The sequence below is a fragment of the Malaya genurostris genome, chromosome 1 (genome assembly GCF_030247185.1).
Source record: "Malaya genurostris strain Urasoe2022 chromosome 1, Malgen_1.1, whole genome shotgun sequence".
In the NCBI taxonomy this organism is placed as follows: Eukaryota; Metazoa; Arthropoda; class Insecta; order Diptera; family Culicidae; genus Malaya; species Malaya genurostris.
The window spans coordinates 2,286,011-2,309,540 of NC_080570.1; the positions used below are offsets into that span (position 1 = coordinate 2,286,011).

The window sequence follows — 23,530 nt, forward strand, 5'->3', positions numbered from 1 at the left end:
GTCGTACGTTACAATTACATATATATTCCTTGGGCCTTCAAAACTATTGCGAACATTTATGTCTGCCACGGACTGTTAAATTTTACTCTAATGGATCCAATCAGTTCCGATGGATGGATGGATCTGCGAAATGATGTTCGAAGAATTTGTCTTTACTGGATCGGTATTTTGTCAAACAAAAAGACATGATCCATAGATAACCATCACCAGAGCACATGAAAGTCATTTTCAGTTCTAGAAAGCTAGATGAGAATGACGAAATAACTTTCAGTCCTGCTCGCATAGTGTAAAACCAGAATCCATATTCAGTCGACAGTACGAGTTAGGCAGTCGTTTTGAAGCCGTGTTCTTTCTTTCGTTTTCCCACTCATTCACTTTTCGATTTGAATGAAAGCCAAACGTTGTACTGTATCGATATTCAACCGAAGCTTCTAGAATCGGTAGTGACAAAATCGATTTACAATGTTTTTTTTTCGGATATTTTCTCGTTTTTAATATTCTAGCGACCAAAGTGGAATAGTTAACGTTACTATTCGTAGTTTTGATCGCACTTTTGATCGACAAATATGACAGAATTTTGTGTACACTGAGATCTTTTCATGCGGTTTTTACGCGGCTTTTACGCGGCTTAGTCAGTTATCCGATTTTTTTTGTTTTGTATTGGAAATGCATAAAACGTTGAAATCTGTTGTTATCTCGAATTTTTTTAAGTCAACTCTCTGACACTTTACGTTTTTATGAATTTTTTTTCAGATTACACTAGATCTGGACGTTTCATGCATTTCTAAGACATTTGGCATCGATACGTACCCCCCCACATAAAAACAGATCCCAGTGTACTTTATATCGGGAAATTACATATCTTTCAATAAAAACTAAACATCTCAAATTCAGCGTCAGAGTCTTCGTTTTCATTTTTAATTCTTTTGTGAACCTATAATAGATCCCAAAGAACTGACTTTGATATTTTCTTCCTTTGAAATACTAGCGTCAGTATTAATTTAATTCTCACCGAACGCAGTTCAATTCGGACACTTGAACCCACACTCGACGTATCTTTTCAAAATAAAGAAGTAACAGTTAATACGATATACAGACATTTACCAAACATCAAGTTTTTGATGATAAATTAATCTTTTAAACACTAAAATATGATAAGATTCTGTAGACCAAAAGCAAGAAAAAACAGGGAGATTGAAATATTTCCCTGACCTTTAAAAAAAACACGCTCTTTTTCATCTGGTAAAAACTGTGAAGTTCTGCTGTAGTAGAACCAATCAGTTTAGCTAGATTCGGTTTCAGCGAAATGATATTCGAAGAATTTGTCTTCAGCGGATCGGCACTCGGGCAAACGAAAATTCATGATCTCATAGCATATGTGGTTTGCTTGCACCGGAAGCGTAATATTCCCTTACGAGTTCCGACTATCATACGGAGTATGGTAATGCTTCTAAAAATCCATTCTTTTGTAACAAATAAAATTTCAAGGGTAGAAGATATAGTCTGGAAAAAAATCGCACACCTAGTAAATTGGTTGCATGATAAACATAAATCGTAGTGACAATAGCAAATTATTTCAAACAATCATCTCGGCAATTCATCGTATTATATTGAATCATCCAACGTGTTTGTGCAGCTTAATACGACAGTTGTGTGCCTCATACAAAATAGGTTTCTCCGTCGTTTTTTGAAATCTACGTAGAAAAATCTGTTTTAATCCAACTAGTGGTGCTGCTTTTCTCATATAACTCATTGTTTCATTAAGGGATTCTTCAAAAAAACTTCTCTTTGAATATTGAATAGAAACAAATAAAGTTTGTTTGGGCATACATTAGCATAACCATTTCAATTTTAAACATTTTTAACCTAAGTTAATAGGAATTTTTCGTTTGTGCATTTTCGCTTTAAATAACTCTTAATTAAAATTTAAAACGTATTTCAACCTGTTGTTCCGGAACCAACAGTGAGATCCGAACAAAGGTCAAGGACAGTGTATTTCTATATACGTTTGACCCTTTTATTTGAGTATAAGTTTGTGAAAATCGACTTAGCTGTTTCGGAGAAAATTACTAGAGTTTCGTTTTTGACTACTATTTCCGGTACTTCCGGAACCGGGAACTGAAAACCGGCGTAGCAGAAACCGGTTCGTTTGGCCAACAGCTATCATAACCTATAAATTGAAACAGTTTTGAACCAAATTTAGAAGAATTATCCTGTATTTCCGGAACCGGAAGCCGAATCTGGATAAAATTCCACATAAACTTACGGAAACATAATACCTTTCATTTAAATCTGAGTTTGCGAGGATCGGTTTTGCCGTTTCTGAGAAATCGGAGTGATTTCCGGTTTGGAGCACACAAGCACTTTTCCGGTACCAGGAACGATGATTATATTTTGTCATAAAATAAACGTACCTGCCTAATAGAAGAATTATACGGTTATTGTAAGTATTTGGCTTGATTTTACCGTGTCATGTATAGAAACACGCTCCTGAAAATGAAACCTTTATACTTATCAGCTTGTACCTCTGGAACCGGAAGTTATATCCGGATGACATTTGGTAATGTTATATGAGGTTGTTAGACCTTATCTTGTGAAAATTGGATGAGCGGTCTCTGAGAAAATCGAGTGCACTTTTTCAATTTGTTTTTGCAAATTTTACCCCGCAACTCCCGAACCAAAAGTCGGATCCAGATGAAATTTAATAGCACGCTATGGGACTACAAGGCCTCGAAGGCACTTTTTCTTTATATTGTATTCAAACAGTTAATACTCTGAAATGGCTTGATTTTTTTTTCAGCGTATTTTGCGGTGTCATGTTTGTTTACATGTCAATAACAGCTGCGCAATCGATTGGTTTCGGTACGGTTTATCGTTTCAATGATGAGTCGAATTGATCCGGAAATGCGAAAGAAAATTCTGCACATTTGGTGCTCAGAAACTGGTGTCACGTACAACGAAATTGCAAAACGGGTGAAAGTGCACCACATCAGTGTCAAAAATATTATCGAGAAGTTCGGTAAGACCCTTTCCATGAAGGATTTGCCCCGATTCGATAGGAAAACGGATCCCAGCCAGCCCGGCCGGGACTTAAAAGTGGTTGAGTACATCAGAAAAAAACCCATCGGCGTCGACGCGGGATTTGGCCAAGCAGTTCAACACCAGCATCGGGATGATTCAACGGATCAAACTTCGGAACTCCATTAAAACGTACAAGAAACAGAAGGTGCCGAATAAGTCCCTGGTACAGCAAGTTCAGGCCAAAACAAGAGCGCGAAAACTGTATAACCGGATTCTACAGAATCGACGACGAAACCTACGCCAAGGAAGACTCTCGAGCGCTGCCCGGACCGCAATATTATCCGAAATCGGTGTACCAGGACCTGGACGATGCTGACACCACGGTGGCGATGGAAAAATTTAGGCAAAAGGTGTTGGTCTGGCAAGCAATTTGTACCTATGGTTTGCGGTCGTCGATTTTCTTCACGAAGGGCACAATTAACGCCAAGATGTACGAGGAAGAATGTTTGAAGAAGAGAATGCTGCCACTGTACAGAAAGCATAAGGCTTCTCCTCTCTTCTGGCCGGATTTGGCTTCAGCCCACTACGCCAACTCCGTTCTACAGTGGTTATCAAAAAATAATGTACAATTCGTGGAAAAGGATATCAACCCACCGAACTGCCCGGATCTTCGGCCAATTGAAAGGTATTGGGCAATTGTCAAGCGGCACTTTCGGAAGGAAGTTACAGTGTCCCAAAACATGCAGTTCAAAAAAAAACTGGATAGCTGCCACCAGGAAAGTCACAGAAGTAACTGTGCAGAATTTAATTAAGAATGTCAAGTTCAAAGTGCGAGCGTTTCACAGAAACTAGGATTTTCTTCAATATATTCAGTGAAATGCATAAAAATGTAATTTTTCTACAATATATCGAAAACTGATGTCAAAATATGTTTTTTTTTTTCGCTTTTTTATTCAATAATCAATGTTGCTAACTACTTTTCGATACACTCCTTACAACACATTCGGCACTCTGGGCCTCGGTTAAAAAGTCGGATTTTCACAGCCTTTCTATATGAGAAAGACAAAAACTCATCATGGTTGCTTGCATTTCTCGAACCAGGACGACGGTTTCGATATAATCGAACGAGTATAAAGGAAAAACCTTGGTCGAAATTAGGTCATTCCTTCTTGCGCGTTAGACGGTAATGGATCACAATTGATCCGGAGGTAAAATTTTTGTGCCTCTGAGATCACTGCCATCTAAGACAACTGACGGAAAACTGTATCCACTCGCAGGCATGTAAAATTACATGTCAACATGTTTCAAACCTGTATTGAATCAACTATGGAAATGTGTATGAAAAATTTTTTATCTTCAGAAGACAAATTAACCAAAAAAATCTAAGTGTACAGCCGATTTAATTTCATTAGTTCCGCCTTATTGGCTGCAAACGTGCAAAGACGCATTATTTACAGAAGCTTTTGCGTTCAGTCAGGGTCTGTATTAGAGATGGGGCGATCCATTCGCGAACGGTCCAACACAATTATCTCTTCTGGAACAGTTCACAGTTCTTTGTTGAAGAACGATAGTCCTCTAATCTTTTCAAGAGAAATAAAAGTGATTGCATTCTAGAGAGAATGTGTATTAATCAATGACGTCTCGTAACGAAATTCACGGGTTGTGTGCACTGATTATATCAGATGTAACAGTTCGTTGTACGTGAAAACAATAGAGTGATGGGATTTTTTATTAAACTTATTTCGTATTAAAATAGAAGAATCCGTGTGCTGCACGTCGAGCAGTAAAACAATCGATCAATAAAACCGCTTCGACGTTGCAACTGAGACAGCCAAGGATCCAAAAATCAGTCTGAGCGAAAAAAGCAAACGCCCTGCAGGACACTTTGTTTGCCCTAGCAATTGGATTACTTTTAGCGGCTCATTGTCAGTCTGTGATTAATTTCAGAAATCTGTGAAAATCTAAAATAATTTTTGAAAACTGCGCAACATACTCAGAATCTGTGAAACTCAGATTAATCTGTGAACCTGGCATCTCTGGAGACAGCAATTTGCTACGGGCAAGATGCGATATGAAAAGATCATTTGGCTGCCGTTGACTATCAAACGCAAGCAGCTTATAATGACTTTGTGCATATTGTGCTGTGGACAAAATCGCTAATTATTTTCTATTCGGTACCATCCGACATGATTTCAATGTTACTAGGGTGGTCCTCATATAGATTGAAATCTGAAATCTAACTTTCTTGATTGAACTCAAAAATGATTTTGTTGTACAATAAAGTTGTAGGAAATTTTATTTTGAGCAACTTTGCTGAAAAAAGCACCACTCTAGGTTTTCATTTGATCGAGTTATATCGATTTTCCCGAATAAAAGTAGGGTGGCTCCTGAAAAATCACTTATTTTGTTCTAACATTTTTGTGAAACGTTCTACGGAAAAGTTAACTTCAGAAGAGTTGTTGTACTATTCATTGCGCACAATTTTTCTCAACCAAGCTTTTTCATATGAACTACCAGTAAAAAGTTATGATTATTTTATCATCAAAAACTAGTCAAACTTCAAATATCAATATTAATTAGATGCCAGATCTATAAAAATGTATCCTATACGGTTCCTGATAGGCCATAATATAAGTAAAATTTTAAGAGAAAATTGGGTGTGAGTTTTTTAAATTTTTAAAATTAGTTTTAAAGAAAACCTTCAAAAAATTCAAAAATATTGCATAACTCTTAAACGCCTTAACGTATCAACATACTTCCTTCAGCAAAATGATAGTATCAAATTAGTTCTACAAGTGTTCCATACATTATCCTTTCGAGAAATGTTTAAAAGAGTAAAAGAAATAACACCCTTACAATTTTCTCTTAAATTTTTACTTATATTATGACCTTTCAGGAACGGTATAGGATACATTTTTATTGATCTGGCATCTAATGAATATTGATATTTGAAGCTTGACTAGTTTTGGATGAAAAAATAATCATAACTTTTTACTGGTAGCTTGGTTGAGTAAAATTGTGCGCAATGATTAGTACAACAACTCTTCTGAAGACAAGTCTTCCGTAGAATGTTTCACAAAAAAGTTAGAACGAAAATTGTAATTTTTCAGGAGCCACCCTACTTTTATTCGGGAAAATTGATGTAACTCGATCAAATGAAAAGCAGGAGAGGTGCTTTTTCAGCAAAGTTGCTCAAAATAGAATTTCCTACAACTTCATTGTACAACAAAATCATTTTTGAATCAGAAAGTTAGATTTTAGATTTCAATCTAAATGAGGACCACCCTAGCAACATTTTTCATAAAAAGAAGCGCCATTTGATTACAAACAACTTTTGTGAAGACACCAACTACAAAAAACTAATATTTAATAGTGAAAATATTTTTGTCACGCTAATTTCCCGTTTCGGACCACTGTACAATGGTATTAATAATAAATTAATATTAATATTAAATTAATATTAATAATAAATTAGTATTTCGAAATGGTCGTAGTTTTTAAGAATGCAACAGAAATTGTATATATTAGCATAAATCAAATAAACATAGATTTCCCAGTGTAATAGTAATGTAGTTGAGCAACCCGTGACACCAAAAGCACCGTCTGGTGGAGAATGGGTGCGTAAATGCTCCTAAAATGCATGCAAAAAGTTGCCTGCGCATTTAACACAACCACAGTAGCTAATGGAAAAAAGTACACCCGTTTGTCACTAGAGGTGCTGTTAGTGTCACCGTACAGTGAGAAATCTATGTTTATTTGATTTATGATATTAGCAACCTCTGAAAATGTGCACAAAAACGAACGATTGCTTCTTTAAATACATGCGGAAAAATTACTACATCTCCATTAAAAAGTATTTTTTACCAACGAAAAATAATCATTTTTTCATTAATATTCAGCTGCAGAGGCTTTGCATTGTTTCATGTTCTTTTAAGATCCAAACAAATCGATCCCAAAAGAAATCGATGTTCGTTTGCCTTGTCTACAGAAAACTAGGAGCTACGAAAGACCAAAATTTTACATATCTGGCAACACTGGTCACACATTGCATTTCAATGGTAGTCCACCAGGAGCAACGAGCATTGCAGCCCCAAGCTCAACAGCATCATCCCCCCATCTAGCTATTCGTAGGCAAAGGTGGAAAATTTATAATTCATAAACTCATAAATTCTAACGATTTCTTGTGCTGTTCAAATATTTATACTGGAGTCAAGATTGCCACCGTCGTTGCAGAACACAAACAAACCTTTCGTTCCGGTGTCCGGAGTTTCCACTCGTGGTAGATTTTGTAATGTGTGCTCGTTATTCAAAGCACTCGATATAAACCAGCGTCTTTAACACTTCTCGCTAACAATCGAGTCTCATGTTCACTTGCTGACACACTTTCCTGATGACACTTGAATTTGATCAAAATCTTAAATGACATCCGAAATGATCCGAAGATTCACCGAAGGTTGTATCCGTGTTCCGGGGGCGATGCGATACTGAAACACACAACAGCAACCAAGTGGCCACTTTCGAATTTGGCTTGTCACAGCGCGCGCTCCGCCACGCTCCGTATTCAGGAAGATATTCACCACACCACACAACAAGGTTCCGTTTTGGTGCACCGAATCAACAGAAGAAAACACGCCGCCTGCTGCCGTCCAGTTTATTTGCACTAACTCGCCTGCAGGGATTTGTCCGAAAAAAATGAGAACGGAAAAATCTCGGATTCGCACGCACTAACAGACGTCACCTCGCCAATGCTTATATCACACTAAAGTACGAAGGATCCTTGATAAAACATCCCTGCTTCATCCTGGTTGAGTAGTTTCTCCGCCGATAGCCCATCGGTTTGTGGGGTTAGAGGGAAAATTCCGAGAGCGTGCGCCTGCTCTCACAATTTCCCGGAAAATGTCTCACCAGGCGTACACAAGCAGCAGCTTTCACACGCTCTCACTCTCTTACCCACGAACAAACGACAACAGCAGCAACAGCTCATTCACAACCGGTATTCGCTTTCTCCTGGCCGATAGCAGTTGATACAGAGGCGGAGCTAAATTCGATTTGTCTCGTAGAACGGGAATAAGTGTAGGTTACAGTTAAAATCTGATTGAAATAAAGCATCAGTCAGCCATTTTGTTTCCGCCATTTATCGACGGATTGCTTTTTCCGGTAACAGCTGAAAACAAATTTCACGGAAAAATTACAAAAACAGGCTGCCCCCACTTTTGTTTATGTTTTCCACTGACGGCGCCACTGTCGAAAAACAAAACACGTGCTTTCCACCCGAAGTACTCTCGTCAAACGACGGTCCTCCAGCAGGAGGCAGTGAGCATTGGGACTTCACCGACTGCTGCCTGATGACGACGATCAGAGGCAGAGGATGAGCAACCGGCCGGCCGCCGATACAAAACAAACCTCCGCGTTGATTCGCACACCGAGAATTTCGCAGTGAATTCGGACGAACTTAATTATGGTCCGACAAAATCTAACACTTATCGGAGTGCATCCCGGGTGAGACACCAAAACGAAACAATTTGTTTCGTCCGACATCGATTATCGTCCAGGGAGATCCAGGGAGCCTATTCCCTCTCACATTCCGGAACTCTCGTGTATCGCGCGTTCCAACATGCCTGGTATTAGTGAAAGGCCAGGCGTTTCGGTAGAACACACATGGCCCCAGTGAATCGAGTACATTGGGCTGACAGTACCGCACATCGTTAGGCCGACCCGGACCGGCCGTCAGCGAAACTAACCAAGCAGATTCAAACGGAGAAATTTCAATTCGGTGATGGTGTGTCTGACAAGTGAAAATATGGTTATTTGAAACTGTGCCCGGCCACTTGTCCTGTCCGGGGTGCGATGAAGTGTGTTTCAGTTGAGCATAAAGTGTACTGTGACATGTGTAGTGAGTTTAGCCGGGAACGGGTTCTGAGTTATAATTCTTCCGTCCCAGCGAAACTATCCGGGTATGTAGTGGAGCAGTATGGAAATTGACATTCGAACCAAACAGTAGGCGACAACGAGTTTTTTTCTTTCTTTATTGTTACTATGGTGTCAACGGCTTGTTGATTTGATGGCACTCAATTAGTGTTCGGTCAATATGTGCCGCCTATTGAATTGACGTTTTTGCAAAGACATTGAGCATTTTTTCAGTTGATTTCCGAAACACGTTTTAAATGCTGATAATAGATTTGGAGTTTTGAATAAAATTGGAATGCTAAAATTCATCATCTTGCGACTATATAAATAGTAACTGAAAATTTTTGCAGAGCGGAAAAAATCTTCTGAAATTCATGAAATCACTGAGGTAGTGTTTCTTATGTAATAATATCGAAGAAATTCAATCGATTTTTTTGACAAGCTTGAATGTGGCAAACTTGAGTAGCCTGATTTTATTTTCCCATAACTTGGATAAGATAATATCAGAGACATAACCTCGAGACTGACGTAGGACTGCTGTCGAGCTAAATAAAAATTCTCTGTTTTAATACCACTCAAAATCCTGCAGCTGATACTTTGAATTTTCCGAATACGTTCTTTATGGTATTTATGGGGTTCTGAACAGGACCTTTTTTCTATCAGTTGATAATATCGTAATGCAGTCAATATTATTTCTCTTATGTTTTACACTGTTCAATGTATTTCACTCAAATACAAAGGGTTCGGAAGCTGAAAAGTCGGAGTAAAAGTTGTCCCGCGCTGGAACTGCAAAGAGTGCGAATTGATACAATATTGATACGATTTTCGTTAAAGGCTTTTTTTAAATGAAGCTATCTTTTCATTATAATCAAAACGGTCGCTCCTAACGCCCACAAAAAGCATTGAAGAAAATGTTTCTGTTCCCAGACGAACGACCACATTTAGGTTGGAGCCTAAGTTAAATAAATAGATATAAAAAAAAACATATTGTTGATTATATTATTTCGGATTGGCATATTTCAGCGAAAGAAACTAACATAGTGCTAATGAATTCCAACATTTTTCATTGGTTCATTTGGTTAATTTTTCTCCAACGCATGGCATTCACCGAAAAGTGAACAACGGAAAAAATCCAATGAATTGGCCCTTTTAAGGGCCATAAAATTTTCACAAAGAACTATAAGAATTATTTTCCAGTTGAAATATGCAAATTAGAAGTCAAACTATTAGTTTAGTGCAAATCCGTAACAAAATATTTAGATTTTTATAGCTCTGTGTGTAAATTTTATGGCTCTTAGAAGTGCCGATCAGTGTTGGTGTTTGCCGATAATTTGACAGAAGCTGCTCGATATTTCTCTATATTGTATACAACATTTTCAATCCGGTACAAGATGCTACAAGAACTTGTGTCTCTCAATGCATGAACCGTGAGAGAATTTTTCTACATTTCTTCGCTCCACTTCATACTCTGAGTATTTCACGACCCTTAACAATAATTTACAGTTTGATAATGATCAGTGCTGTGTGGAATTTACCAAGAGAGAATCGCAAGTTGACAATTACCGCAGAAAATCGAATCGATAATTTGACTTGATGATTCTCATACCTAGGTTGCAATATTTCAAAACCCTTGTGTGGAGAATTAGCATACATTTTCATAGACACAACCTGTACAAAGGCTACATGCACATAGTTAGAATAAGCGGCAATAGTAAAATGATTCTATCGCAACTATCAACTACCCACATAGAATCGGATCGCGAAACGAGAATAAGCGACCGTTTGTTGCTTCAGAGAGGATCCCCACAGCAGCGAGCTAACCTTTGATTCTCAGATAGGTCATCGAGAGAAATTCGCTGCTATCGCACTGGTGTCCATTCTATGTTAAATGAACCATACCGTTTTTTTGTTGCTGCAATGATATCCGTCTCTCTTTGATGGCACTGATTGAATCGTGTGAAGAGTTGCTAGAGAGCGTTCTTTGATACGATAAAAGCCATCCTTGAGGCCGATTCATTGAAATGCACACGACCAGTAACTATATTACGATGCAGATGCTATTTTCTCTGAAAGCAGATGAAGAATTCCAATGAAAACTGTTTGTCTCCCTATGGAAGCGAATGCTGAAAAAAAAAACGTGTTTAATCCACCTAGCAGTGAGATGATACCTATTTTTATCAATCCGCATGTGTTTTTTGCATGAATATTCTTCGGTGTTTAAGTTTTCATGACATTATTTTAATGACCCTCGTTTTAAGCGACAATTTGAGATTTTAATCACTCATTACTCTGTAATGTCGAAACTGCAAATCGGATCGAATTTGAATCTAGAAGTGTGATAATCGATTAAACATGCCATGATATGTAAGTTCCACTCTAGAGTTTACGGTAATTTAAGGTACTTCCAGAGCCGGTATTCAGGAACCAGCATAACCCAAACCGATTCGTATGGCCATATGACGAATAAATTACAACAGTTTTGAGTTCAACTTTGAAGCTTTTCGGGATTGTCATCTTCTATATCGGTTTGAATTTTAAAAATTCATCATCATGTAATTCGAGAACCGGAAGTCATAATTGGATAAAATAATTAATTTTTGTATATAAGTTTGTTTTAATTAAAATTTTTGTATCTGAAATTTGATTAGGCTTTTTTTGAGAAAACGATTGAGCTTTGAGAAACGATTTTATACTGGAACCGGAATTCTAAAAGCGGTATGGCCGAAGTCAGATAAATTCACCTGAGTAGCTGTATAGTTCACATTTGTTTCAAAATATTTGAAAATCAGTTAGGACATCTTTGAGAGATCATAGCACGAATTAAATTTTTAGGTGCCTTCTGATCGACAACTTAATACCACTAAAACTGAAAAGTTAATTTTTTTATCGACTATCCAAATCTGCTAACCCGATAAACCTGATTAAATTATGTGGAATAGACATTTTTATACAATCCCCGAAACCGGAAGTTGGATCTGACTGAAAAGCAAGATGTTTTATAGAACTTTGAAACTTTTCATTTGAATCTTAGATGATTCTTAGATTTCATTTGCATCTTAGATCGGTTCAGCCATCTTCAAGAAAAATGAGTTACACAATTTTGATTTCGTTTCACATATCATCCTGTAGTTCCGAAACCAGAGGTCGGAACCAAACATAATGCAGGAACTTTGTTTGGGAGCATACGACTTTTCGTATGAATCTGAATTTGTAGAAAAGAAATTTTCCGAGAAAATTAATTGAAGTTATTTGTCACACACGCATTTGCTGATCTCGACGAACTGATTCGAATGGTATATGGATGTTATGTTGTTCCAGCATTTATTGCTGTAAGTAGTTTAAAACAAAATAATTAAAAAAAATTCTGCCATCATCTGGTTTATATATGTCATATTCGAACGATTATGTTGCCAAAAACGAGCCGTGCCAAAATCGGTCCGAGGCTAAATGTCATGAAAAAGAATGCTGTACACAATCCTTTTGGTTCTTAGAAACAATTGTATGTAACAGTATAAAAAATCGTGTTTTCCGTTGCTCCCAAGCATTTCTTTGTCATACAGCGCTCAAAACTCCTACTGCTGGAATAGGGGGAAAAGTCGCTTACAGAAAAATTTTGATATCTCCGTTAAAAATGGACGGATTTTAACAGTCTATGGCTTGTTGGATAGGTATTACCGTGCGGAATCTAAGTCTGAAAACATATTCTGTTTTCAAGGTCAATTGTGACAGATACTGTCAAAAAACTGAAAATTTTGACATAAAACTTTGTATAACTCAAAAAGTAAACATCCGATCTCAAAACCATTCAATAGCGTTTTGGGTGACGGGGAGACCTTTCATTTGCGACTAGTTTGATGAAAATCGGTCCAGCCATCTCTGAGATCTCGACCTCTTAGTTGACAACACACATACGGACACACACACATACACACACACACACACACACACACACACACACACACACACACACACACACACACACACACACACACACACACACACACACACACACACACACACACACACACACACACACACACAGACATTTGCTCAGTTCGTCGAGCTGAATCGATTGGTATATGTCATTCGGCCCTCCGGGCCTCGGAAAAATTTTCGAAAGTTTGAGCGAATTCTATACCTATTTTTTATATATATAAAAATAGGTAAAACACAAAACCAAAATGGACTTCAAATCTTCATCAGGAGCTAAACTCATTACTGAACCTGTTTTGTGGAACTGAATTCGAGACCAGGATTCTTTTTTGGCTCTGAATTCTGAACCTGAATCCTAACACTGAACTCTGGACCTGGATTCTAATCCGCAGCTGAATTTTAATTACCGAATTCCGATCCAGGATTTCGTTTTCAAATTCGGATCCGGGATTCAGCTCTGAAGATCCAGAATTTAGTTCAAATATCTGCCGAATCTAGTTCCTAAGTTTAGTAACATTTCTAGAATTGTAGAACTGAACTTTGTTTACAAATTCTAGCCGAATAATATTTTAACACCATTCAATTTTACTATTCTATTCTACTATTCTACTATATATAGAATGGTGTCAAAATATTATTCCAGTGGAATTATTCTACTAAACGCTCAAGTGACAAATTAGTGACCAAATTCTAGACTTGCATTCTAGTCTAGAACTCCGAACCTGGACTCTGAGTTCTGAGTTCTGTTCCAGGATTTCGACCTGAAGATCCAGAATCTCTGATTCAGAAATTCTTAAACTATATTCTAAATCACAAATCCGGCAAGGAATTTCTGAACTGAATTCTGATATGAACCATTATTTCAGTTCCAGAATTCAGTTCCAAATTCAGATCCAAAGTCCAGGTCTCGAATCTATCCTTATATCAGATCCAGAATTCGGTACCAAATTCCGGGCTCAGAATCAAGTTTTGACATTCGGCTTCAGTTCCAGAATTATGGTACTTGATTCTGGGCGAGGAACCAAATGTTAGATCTGGGTTCGGGGAATGAAAAAATTATCAGGTATTGAATTCTGAAACTGAATGTCAGGACTAAACTCTAGAATTGGATTCTGATCTGGATTGAACGAGTCAACTACGTAGGCAAGAATGAATGAAGCATCAATTAGAAGGGGCTGATTTGTATAATGTTCCCCATTTCGCTTCAATGCAAACGACCATCAGCAGGATGACACAATCGTTCTTGTTTGAAACGAAACTGACTCTGCGAATGTTCCGCAATTAATTCAAAGTTGAATTCTTGATACTAGAACAGGAACTTAGCTCTTTTTTTTAACATTTATTTTACCAGTCAACCTTTCATACCTACCCAGCTACGAGAAAGGCGTCATTCTTCCATAATCGTTGATACCAAACATTTTAGAAACCTTTAATTTTGAATTTTTTGTGATTATGTCATACAACTGAAAATGTTATCATAAGTTGCTGATCATATTTCCGATGGCATGTATCAAAAATTATGTTGATACGTTAGATACAACAAGAGATATTCACGATCAAAAACTTATCACTCTCTCAGAGGGTAAATTTTGAAAAGACGCCTCAAGTCGTATTCACGACAAAAAGCAAATTTTTTAATAACATTTTTCCAAATAGGCGGTCCTAACGACTACAAAAATAGCAACATACAATATTATATATCGAACTTACATTTTTCAGTCGAAAGAAACTACTTGGGATTCATTTCTGACCGTTAGAAGTACTGAATTGAGAAATTTTCACCGATATTGCACAATGTTCGGTGCATTTTTCTCGAACGCAAAATAGCTGAATGTTGGATTTATTTACACTTGTTTGATGCGAATTTCGCATTGCGAACGGTACCCTATATTGATAATATTGTGATGGATTTGCACTAAACTAGTCATTTTACATCTGAATTGCATACATATTTCAATAGAAGAATATCTTGTGGCCTTTAGAAGGGCTGAATAATTGATTTTTTTTCCGTTGTCATTCATTTTTCGGTGAACATTACTCGAATGCAAACGAACTAAATGATGATGTAATCGCCCTGAAGCGAAACTCGCACTACAAACACTGCACTCAACAAATTGAACGGTGCACGCGATGAATTACAATCGTCCGTTTTCTACTAACGCAGGAGGCCAGGGAAGTGCTCGCAGTTTACTTTTCTGATCCGTCCGGCAGCAGAACTGCTCACAATGCGATTTGATTCAATACTGAAGTAATTTTGTGAAGGACTTTTTTTATGCGATTTCATACTGAATTTTGATGAAACAGTTGTTTAATGTTCATATTTCAAAGATAGGAATTATTACAATGCTATATGGGATCCGTTTCAGGCTTCCAGAAGGTTCGTATTATAGATTTCTCTACGACTTTGAATACTATCCGGTGCATTCTTTTTTGTAACACTAAGCAACTGAATGTTGATTTCTTTGGTGCGAAGTTTGTCCTGCGAGCTGTGAAAAAAATAATGATTTTCTCTTCCGATCCGCAAATTTTAACAGTTGAACTATTCTTATAGCTCTTCGGTAAACATTTATAGCCCTTAAAAGATCTGATTTGTGGAAATTCCTCCGCTGTTGTTCAATTTACGGTATACATATTTTGCTCCAATGCAAACGGCCAGCAGCTGAATGATGATGTAATCTGAAGCTAAATCCACACTGCGAACGTCCCACAGCAGAACTGTTCACAGAAAAACCAGTTGTTGTTTTTCTGGGTTTAGGATTGAGGAACGGAGCCTCATATTCGTCATTGACTGAGGCACCAGTTGAGTAATGCTGGGTGTAGCTCCACTGTCTTGATGTAGATGGCGGTCTGCGCATTAAATCGATTTTATGGTTTTTGTGTTTGGGCCTATTTTTTCACTATTTAAACAACGTTTACGTAATAAACGTAATAAATTTTACACCTTCTTCTATTCGTTTAGTGAAAGAATTGAAGAAAACACTCAAATAGGAATAATGTTATTGGGAAATCAAATCTGGAAAAAATTCGTAACGCTCTAGAGTGAGTATATAAAAGAAAGACGTAGTCCTTCGTCAAAAATTGTGATCTAAGGGTGAAAATCACCCTTTAATTTTGGTGAAACTCATTGGAAATTCACTGGAGATATTTTTTTAGTGTTCAGTTTTTTTTAAAGCTATTTATTCAGGCCTATTTGCGTACAAGCTTTACGTGGCCGATTTAGCTGAGTTTTTAGATAATTTTTTTTGTATTGGTTCTCGTTGTCACCCTTTTTCTAGGGGGAGAGCAGCTTTCATTTTCCTCCTGCGAGGATTGGGGGCAGTTTAGTGTTCAGTTATCAAGTGTTCGAAGAATCGAATGAAATGTCAGTAAATTTAATTCTATACGATTAGAATAAACTGTTACGTCAATCATAAATTCACATCACTTACATAATTTACTCCGCACACGAGTTGGAGGAATGGGCTATAACAATAAAATTTCCTCTCAAGTTTATAGATGTATCAATAAATTGGTTTTTGTTCGAGTATTTACATTTCCTAATACGCGTTAGAAAGTTACAGTCATGCAGTTGCAGAATCAGTATGTGTCATTTAGGTGAAGCGTAAACAAAAATACTTCTTTGAAAAATTTTGTTACGAAAAAGCGTTTTTGCTGGGAGTTTTTCTTCATTATTTCATTACGAAAGTCTCAGCCGTCTGTCAGAAGTGGTTTGCGCGGTTTATAAGTGGTGTTAATTTAGTTCAGTTTTCAGGTCTCTTCCGAGTGACCGGGACTCACCTACCGGAATGAGAAGGACCAATTCCTTCGACGGTTGAAAGATATTTCTCGAGTTCAAAAAGGGGTCAATTTATTCCGTCGTAACAAGTGCAAATCAGATTTCTTAATGGAAAATTCATATCTGCAATAAACCTAGACTTACTGTGAATCTGATTTTGTTCTCTCAACCGGTGGAAATTCTCGTTTTGGAAAATGAAGAGCGAGCCGGAGCGCCACAAAAGTTTGAAGATAAACATTTGGAGGAATTACTCGAACAAGATCTGTCGCAAATGCAAGAAGAACTTGCAAAATCACTCGAAGTTACTCAGCTTGCCTTTTTACAACGTTTAAAAGCAATGGGAGTGATCCGAAAGGTAGGCAATTAGATGCCGTATGAATTGAAGCCAAGGGACGTCGAATTCCGTTTATTCACGTGCATAAAACTGCTTCAGCGGCACAAAAAATGTTTTGTTTTTAATTTATTTGTACTGGCGATGAAAAGTGGGGCAACGTATATGGATAGTCCGGCAATGCATCATCATCTACGACCGTTGAGAATATGCATGGTTTGAAGGTTACGCTCTGTATGTGGTGGAACCTGCTGGGTGTGGTGTATTATGAGCTACTGCAACCGAGTGAAAGGATCCAACAACAATTTATGCGTTTGAGCCGTGACCATTACAAAAAACACGGTCACAATTCACCGATTGACACGACAAAGTATTTTTGCTACATGAAAATGCTCGTTTCACAGCAGTTAAAGCATACTTAAAAGCGCTCAAATGAGAAGTTCTATCTCACCCGCCGTATAGTCCAGACCCTACCGATTATTATTATTATTATTATGATCAACACTTCTCCGATCGACTCGTGGATTGCGGCCAAATCGGTCGAATTTTTGAAAAAGGTATCCGTGAAATGTCAGAAAGATGAAAAGATCTAATGGCTTGAATGTTGAACTCGTATCCTTTTCTTGTCAGTAAAGATTGAAATTTCGACAAAAAAACGACACGAACATATTTATATACCTAATACAAAGCTACTAAAATATGAGACACAGCAAAATCTGGCTTCCCTCGATCTATTATTCTTTCTATTTTTACAAAAATCCGGAAAATATCATTTTTACAAAGAGTTAATTACAACTCATTTCGCTTTCTTGCGAATTTATCAGTAAATACGAATTTGATTTGAACTTGTTAAGAACTTCACCTCGACCAATGGTTTTATAGGACGTTTGTCGATGAAGCTGCCTATAATTTTTCGGGTTTTTTTGCAACGATATCAAACTAACTAGAGATCGTGAAAGGAGAAAGAATTTGAAAGTTGTAGAGCAATAGAACTCAAGGAATAGCAAGGATGTGAAGAAAAAATGCGGAAAGTGAGACGTGACAAGAGTCATTTAAGTAAGCAGAAGGTTTCTCGTATCTAAACTTTTACCTTCTCGTCGTCAATGATGCATCAATGATGATCCGTATTCATTCTGCATTTTCAGGAAACATTTTTCGCTAACTTAATTCGGTTTAAATTTATTGGAAATTTTTGAGAACGCTGCACACGATCGATTAAGCCAATTTCCACGAGAAGTGCATTTGCTTTTACTGAACAAACACAATAACGAAGAATGCATTCAATTTTATGAGACGTTCAAAGTAATTTAATTCGTCAATAACAACAACAACTTGCACTACGTGGTATTATACTACAAAGACTACTACAGAAGTGCCCTCAGCCGATAACGAGAGAACCATTCGAATAATCATGCTAGAATGCGAAAAAATTCTTGCTTTCGAAAAGAGAGTATGAAAGAGTTTTTTCTCCGGTTTTCTAAAAGGCATACGTTTGTTATACACGCGTCCTAAGAAGTCCATTCCTTCTTATGTGACTTTTGGTCAGCAAACAAGCTACCAGATTAAATTGTTGGTCACCTACGACAACCAGCCGACCACATGAAATATTGTCTTAAAGCTGTTAGTTTTTGTAATCCCTTTGAAAAACAGGACAAGACAAAAAAACAAATTAGTCAATCATCAAACCGCGTAGTTATCAATAAAATTATTATCTGTTCAACTGTTTATTTTTATACTGGAAGGATTACTTAGAAATTACTAAATATTAGTACCTTACGCGAAAAATTGGAAAAAGGCTAACGAATTTTCTTTTGCAGTTCGCGAAATGAAAATCTGCCTAAAAGTTCCCACAGAGAAGTCACTCGAACCTGTTGCTTCTCCCATCCATTGAAATCGTTTATCCAATTAAACTACTCTGCATGTGTAAAGCCAATTGTCATGTGTTCGAGCCTCAACCTGTAAGGATTCTCAGAATCGTAGCACTAGCCATGCAATGATTCTGTACGCCACGTTGAAACATAATGGCCAAATTCCTCAAAAAGAATATTATACCAAGACTTTGCTTTACGAATTAAACGAGCAAAGATTCATAAAGCTTTTGAATCGATTACTATCCAACATAAATATAGTTTTGGTGTTTAAAAACTCTTTAAATTTGGTATTCAAAACTGATTATTTTTCTATGGGGATATGATCCGGCTTTTCATTCAACTAAAATTTACTCTTTTTCGTTGGACTTTATCTTAGACACAAATTCATCCCATCTCGAGGATGTCTCAATCACAGAGCATTTCCACGGGTGGGACTGACTCTCTCAGAGATACATTTCGCTAGTTTTTTTTATCGCTAGATATTCGGTAAAACAAACATTGCCTGAAACTGATACGGACTCCCAGAATTTTCCATCAAACAGTGTCCAGTGCTCAAATCAGGCTCAGACCCCGAGTGTTTCGTAACCGGTGGAAATGAATTCCTCAGCAGAGCCCCAAACTAGAATGCAGTCTCTTGTTAGATAAATGAACAAATACTTCGCAGCGAAGCGGAAATAAGCATCATTTTTCCACTTTACTAACTGTTGTGCGACCAGTTATCCAGCAGAAGAGCGAAGAAAGGGAAAGAGAGAGAGAGGATAAAATCCTACACCAACAATGCGAAAATCAGAGGAAAAAACACCTTGTTTTGTTGTAGAAAATTAATTCCAAACAGTCCCGCTTTCATCCGAGATCGAGTTTCTTTCACTGTATACACGTTTTTTTTATCTGATATTGCCATTAGATAACGATTGCGGCTGGCTCGTGTTGAGCTGGCTTCTTCGCTCCAACGGTTTCAAGGGCGGAGGTGTACGGTATCAGAGTGGAAATTCTTTCAATCGAGAACTTTGTCTGTGTAGCGCATTCAATTTCATTGTGCGCACCGAGGTGTGATGGGGGAATCGAAAAGAAATTGAATCTGGTTCAGAAACAGTTGTAATGAAGCGAGAATCGCGCCCAGCAGCAGTCCAAGTCGGTCGCTACGAAGGAAAACTTTTTTCTCAATCAATTTTTCATTAAAAAATATTTTCTACTTTCTAAATACTTTTCTTGCCGGCACCGGCAGTACTAGATTGCTTCGTACGTTCGAACGGGCAGAGCAAGCGTCTTTCGGCGTGTAGCGTAGCAGTTCATATCGGAGTTGGCGTTGACTGGCTGACTGGTAGGTCGGAACCTCGTTGTTGTGGACAACATTCAACACGTGGTTGGTAACGGGTATTCAATCGAAGCGAAATTTCGTGTTGATCATAGCTTACTTTGATGTTTTTCGAATCGGCAGTATGTTAAGGAAGAAGATAAGGGTTATGGAATTTGTCACTAATGGAAATGTTCAGAACAAAAAAAAATCGTTAGTGAAACAACCCGTGAAATTGCTTCTAATTTACTTTTTGATTGAATACTTAACGATAAGAAAATTGTAACCGGATCAACAGCATTTGCTGTTATTATAGGCATCTTATCCCAAAAGACGTAGAAACGAATTGTCGTCCATTCCCATTCACTTTTTTCTCGGAAGCATCGAAAATACCCCACAACCCATACGACACGTACCAAGCAGACATAAATTTGCAAATATTTACTCTAGACGTGTGTTATTTCTTTCCCAACACCGGCATCAATCAAATATTTGACCGGAAGTATACCCCCCCCCCCCCCCCCCCCTTCGCACCGGAATCCATGTTGTTATTACTATCGTCTCTATAACTGTCTCTTCGTCTGTGGTTCTGCCAGACTTCGGAATATCAATTCAACCGTCGTCTCGGCTTCGCACTTAGGAAACGTACCACCCGTCTCCATTTGGGGCTACGAAGCCGAACAGTTTTCGGATCTATTTGTAATAGACTGGGTAAATATTTGCCCAGAGGAAGCATGCTTCCATGCATGTCTAGTACCGTTCCCGACTAGGCAGTAGCCTAAAGGAGTTCTTTTTTTTCCGTGCCAAACGAAGAAAATCCACCCTTCTCATGTCGGATAAATAGGTTTAACAGTAGCGGTTTTTTTGTGTGGGGTAATCTGAATCCGGTATGCTCATAAAACACAGTAGCGAGAAGCTAATCTAACTCTAAATTAGTTCAATTCTGGAAAATGCAAAGATACTTGGGAAGATCCATTCTGTCGAATTTGTACTCAAGTTACAGTTAAGCTGTCATTCCGTTCATAAAAACAGAACGCAATGAATTACAATTATATTTTTTAAATACTCAAAATACTATTCTGAATCATAAATCACTCTTAAGCGTTCAAGTGAGTATGTACTCACTTTAAATTCGTGTCAAAATTCTACTAAAGACTGTCTCAGAAAGTATAGACGCAACCAAAAACCGCTGCAATTTCGCAATGGTTCAGAATCTGTCAATTTTTATGACTGCGTCCTGTTGTTTACACTCTTCTCTAACCACTTGTGCAGTTGTTTATTCGTTTTCTTCGACTTTCAGCAGAACAACGTCGAAAAATTGTGTACAAATGGTGCACAGAACGCGGACTGTCACTCAGAAAGATAGCAAAAATAGGAGTCAGTGAAGAAGCCGTGCGAAATGCAATCAGGAAGTTCGGTGAGGATAACACCTTTGAGGATAAACCGAAAACGGGTCAAAAAAAGGTCCTGCTAACCCTCATTTGGATAAACGTATACTGAATGCGATACTTGGTGGAAATTTGAACTGCATAATTATGGACGACGAAACCTACGTGGAACTCGATTACAAATCCTTGCCGGGAGCACAATATTATACGGTGCGAGAAGGGCAAGTGTTAAAGCTGTCCGAGACATCGATTGAAGTCGAAAAATTTGGTAAGAAAGCTATGGTCTGGCAAGCAATTTGTAGCTGCGGTAAGATTTCGAAACCCTTCATCACCACTGCTTCAATGAACGGCAAATATACAAGGAATGTTTACAAAAACGACTTCTACCCATGATTCGAAGCCACAAGGATCCTGTTGTCTTCTGGCTAGATCTTGCGGAATTTAATGAGGAACGTTCGCAAGAAGGTGCGCCAGCTAGTCTACAATGGCTAAGTAGCAAATGTTCAGAATAATATTCTGTTGTTGTAGTCTAATAATATCAGTATATCGAATAAATTTTAAAAACCTAAAACTTGTGAACTATTTACAGCGAAATCAAAGTGCGTCCATACTTTCTGGGACAGTTTTTACTTTTATTACTTGTAACATGACGGGCTTCGTCGATATGGCAAAGGCCGGTTTTTCAACATCTGCATTATCAACGTCCAGAAGTCCTAAGCTTTCGTTCTTTGAAGATGATGAGGACGCTTTCAACGAGCAACTTGAATGGGTACACGATCTCTGCCTTAGGCCGCAGTAATTCATTTCCTTAGACCGTGCTGTAGGCTTTTTACAAATAAAAGTCTTGACATTACATTCCCTTTGTGGAATTTCGCCTTTCTGTTTCACCAGACTTTGCAGGTGGTTCTTAGCGTACAGAATCAACGCATGGTTAGTACTGCGATTCTACTGACACTACTGATCCTCACTTTGAGTTTTGAGTATCGTCCATCGCTGATTACTACTTTTTTCCACCTCTCAGGTAATTTTTGAATTCCATCTCGCAAAAATGTCTCGTCTTCGAGGTGATAAAAGTTTGCTGCCAATTTTCGATTTCTGCGTGTTGCATCCGTCGAAACAACCAGTAATCAGAAGGAGCAATGTCAAGAGAATACGGTGGGTGCGGTAAAATGTCCCAGTTGAGCGTTTCCAAATATTTTTCAACGACTTTTGTGACATGAGGCCGAACGTTGTTATGCAGGAGAAGAACTTTACCATGCCTTTGTTTATATTCCGGCTGAGAATAAAAACTCTAGTCCACTTGTTATCGGTTCATAGTACGAAGTGTTCATACTCCTAACAAATTATTTACGTGTTTTTATTAGTTTATTATTTGTCGATAAAACGAATAAACTCCACACTGTAAGTGGAAAACGTGTCGAATAACATGGCCCTTCCCAACATGCCTGAGTAATTTTGTGATATGTTCATAAGAGTGATAAAGTAGGTACAAAATGTCAGCAATAAAAAGCAAGAGTTTTCCTTCAACTCTTGTACACATTCCACCGAAAAATTTCCCACTCAATCGCCTCAAAGGATTCCGGTGCCAGTGAGCCGAGGTTTTTCACGGTACACTTGAGAGAACACTCAACATGGGTATAACCTTCAAACTTCAAACTCAATGCCGGTCCACTTTGAGTTCGGCAGCATCCGCCGCCAAGCCATCACCACCTCCCCCCCTTCGTTCGTTCGTGGCATCCGGACGAGAGTACATTGAAGTGGGTGTTAAATGAAAATAAATTGAATGATGCTCGAGTTTCGTTTCAATTTCCCAGTTCGTCCTTGCCTGGGTTTCGGTAGCAGCTGATGATGCCCGATTGTGTGGCTGAGCTCAACTCGATTCGACTCGACATTATGGCCCCTTCCGAACGCTCGTTCTGTTGTGAAGTGTAGAAGAGGAAAAGTGTTCATCTGACCGTCTAAATATTGATTATTTCATAAAAAAAAGCAGCAAGATCGGTCGTTTCTCAT

At 38.0% G+C, this 23,530-nt stretch overlaps 2 protein-coding genes across 2 annotated transcripts in view; one reads left to right on the forward strand and one right to left on the reverse strand.

Annotated features, from left to right (window-relative positions):
* LOC131429407 (nucleolysin TIAR) overlaps window positions 1–7,793 on the reverse strand; it is a 717,709-nt gene extending 709,916 nt beyond the window's left edge. Inside the window, exon 1 of the mRNA XM_058593501.1 lies at window positions 7,268–7,793. The gene's annotated coding sequence lies outside the window, so the exon portion shown is untranslated. The remainder of the gene's footprint in view (window positions 1–7,267) is intronic.
* A 575-nt stretch (window positions 7,794–8,368) lies between these two features.
* Window positions 8,369–23,530, forward strand: part of LOC131429445 (GTP-binding protein 2) — a 70,047-nt gene continuing 54,885 nt past the window's right edge. Inside the window, exon 1 of the mRNA XM_058593577.1 lies at window positions 8,369–8,975. Within this exon, the coding sequence (XP_058449560.1) occupies window positions 8,869–8,975 (107 nt within the window). The 5' untranslated portion in view covers window positions 8,369–8,868. The remainder of the gene's footprint in view (window positions 8,976–23,530) is intronic.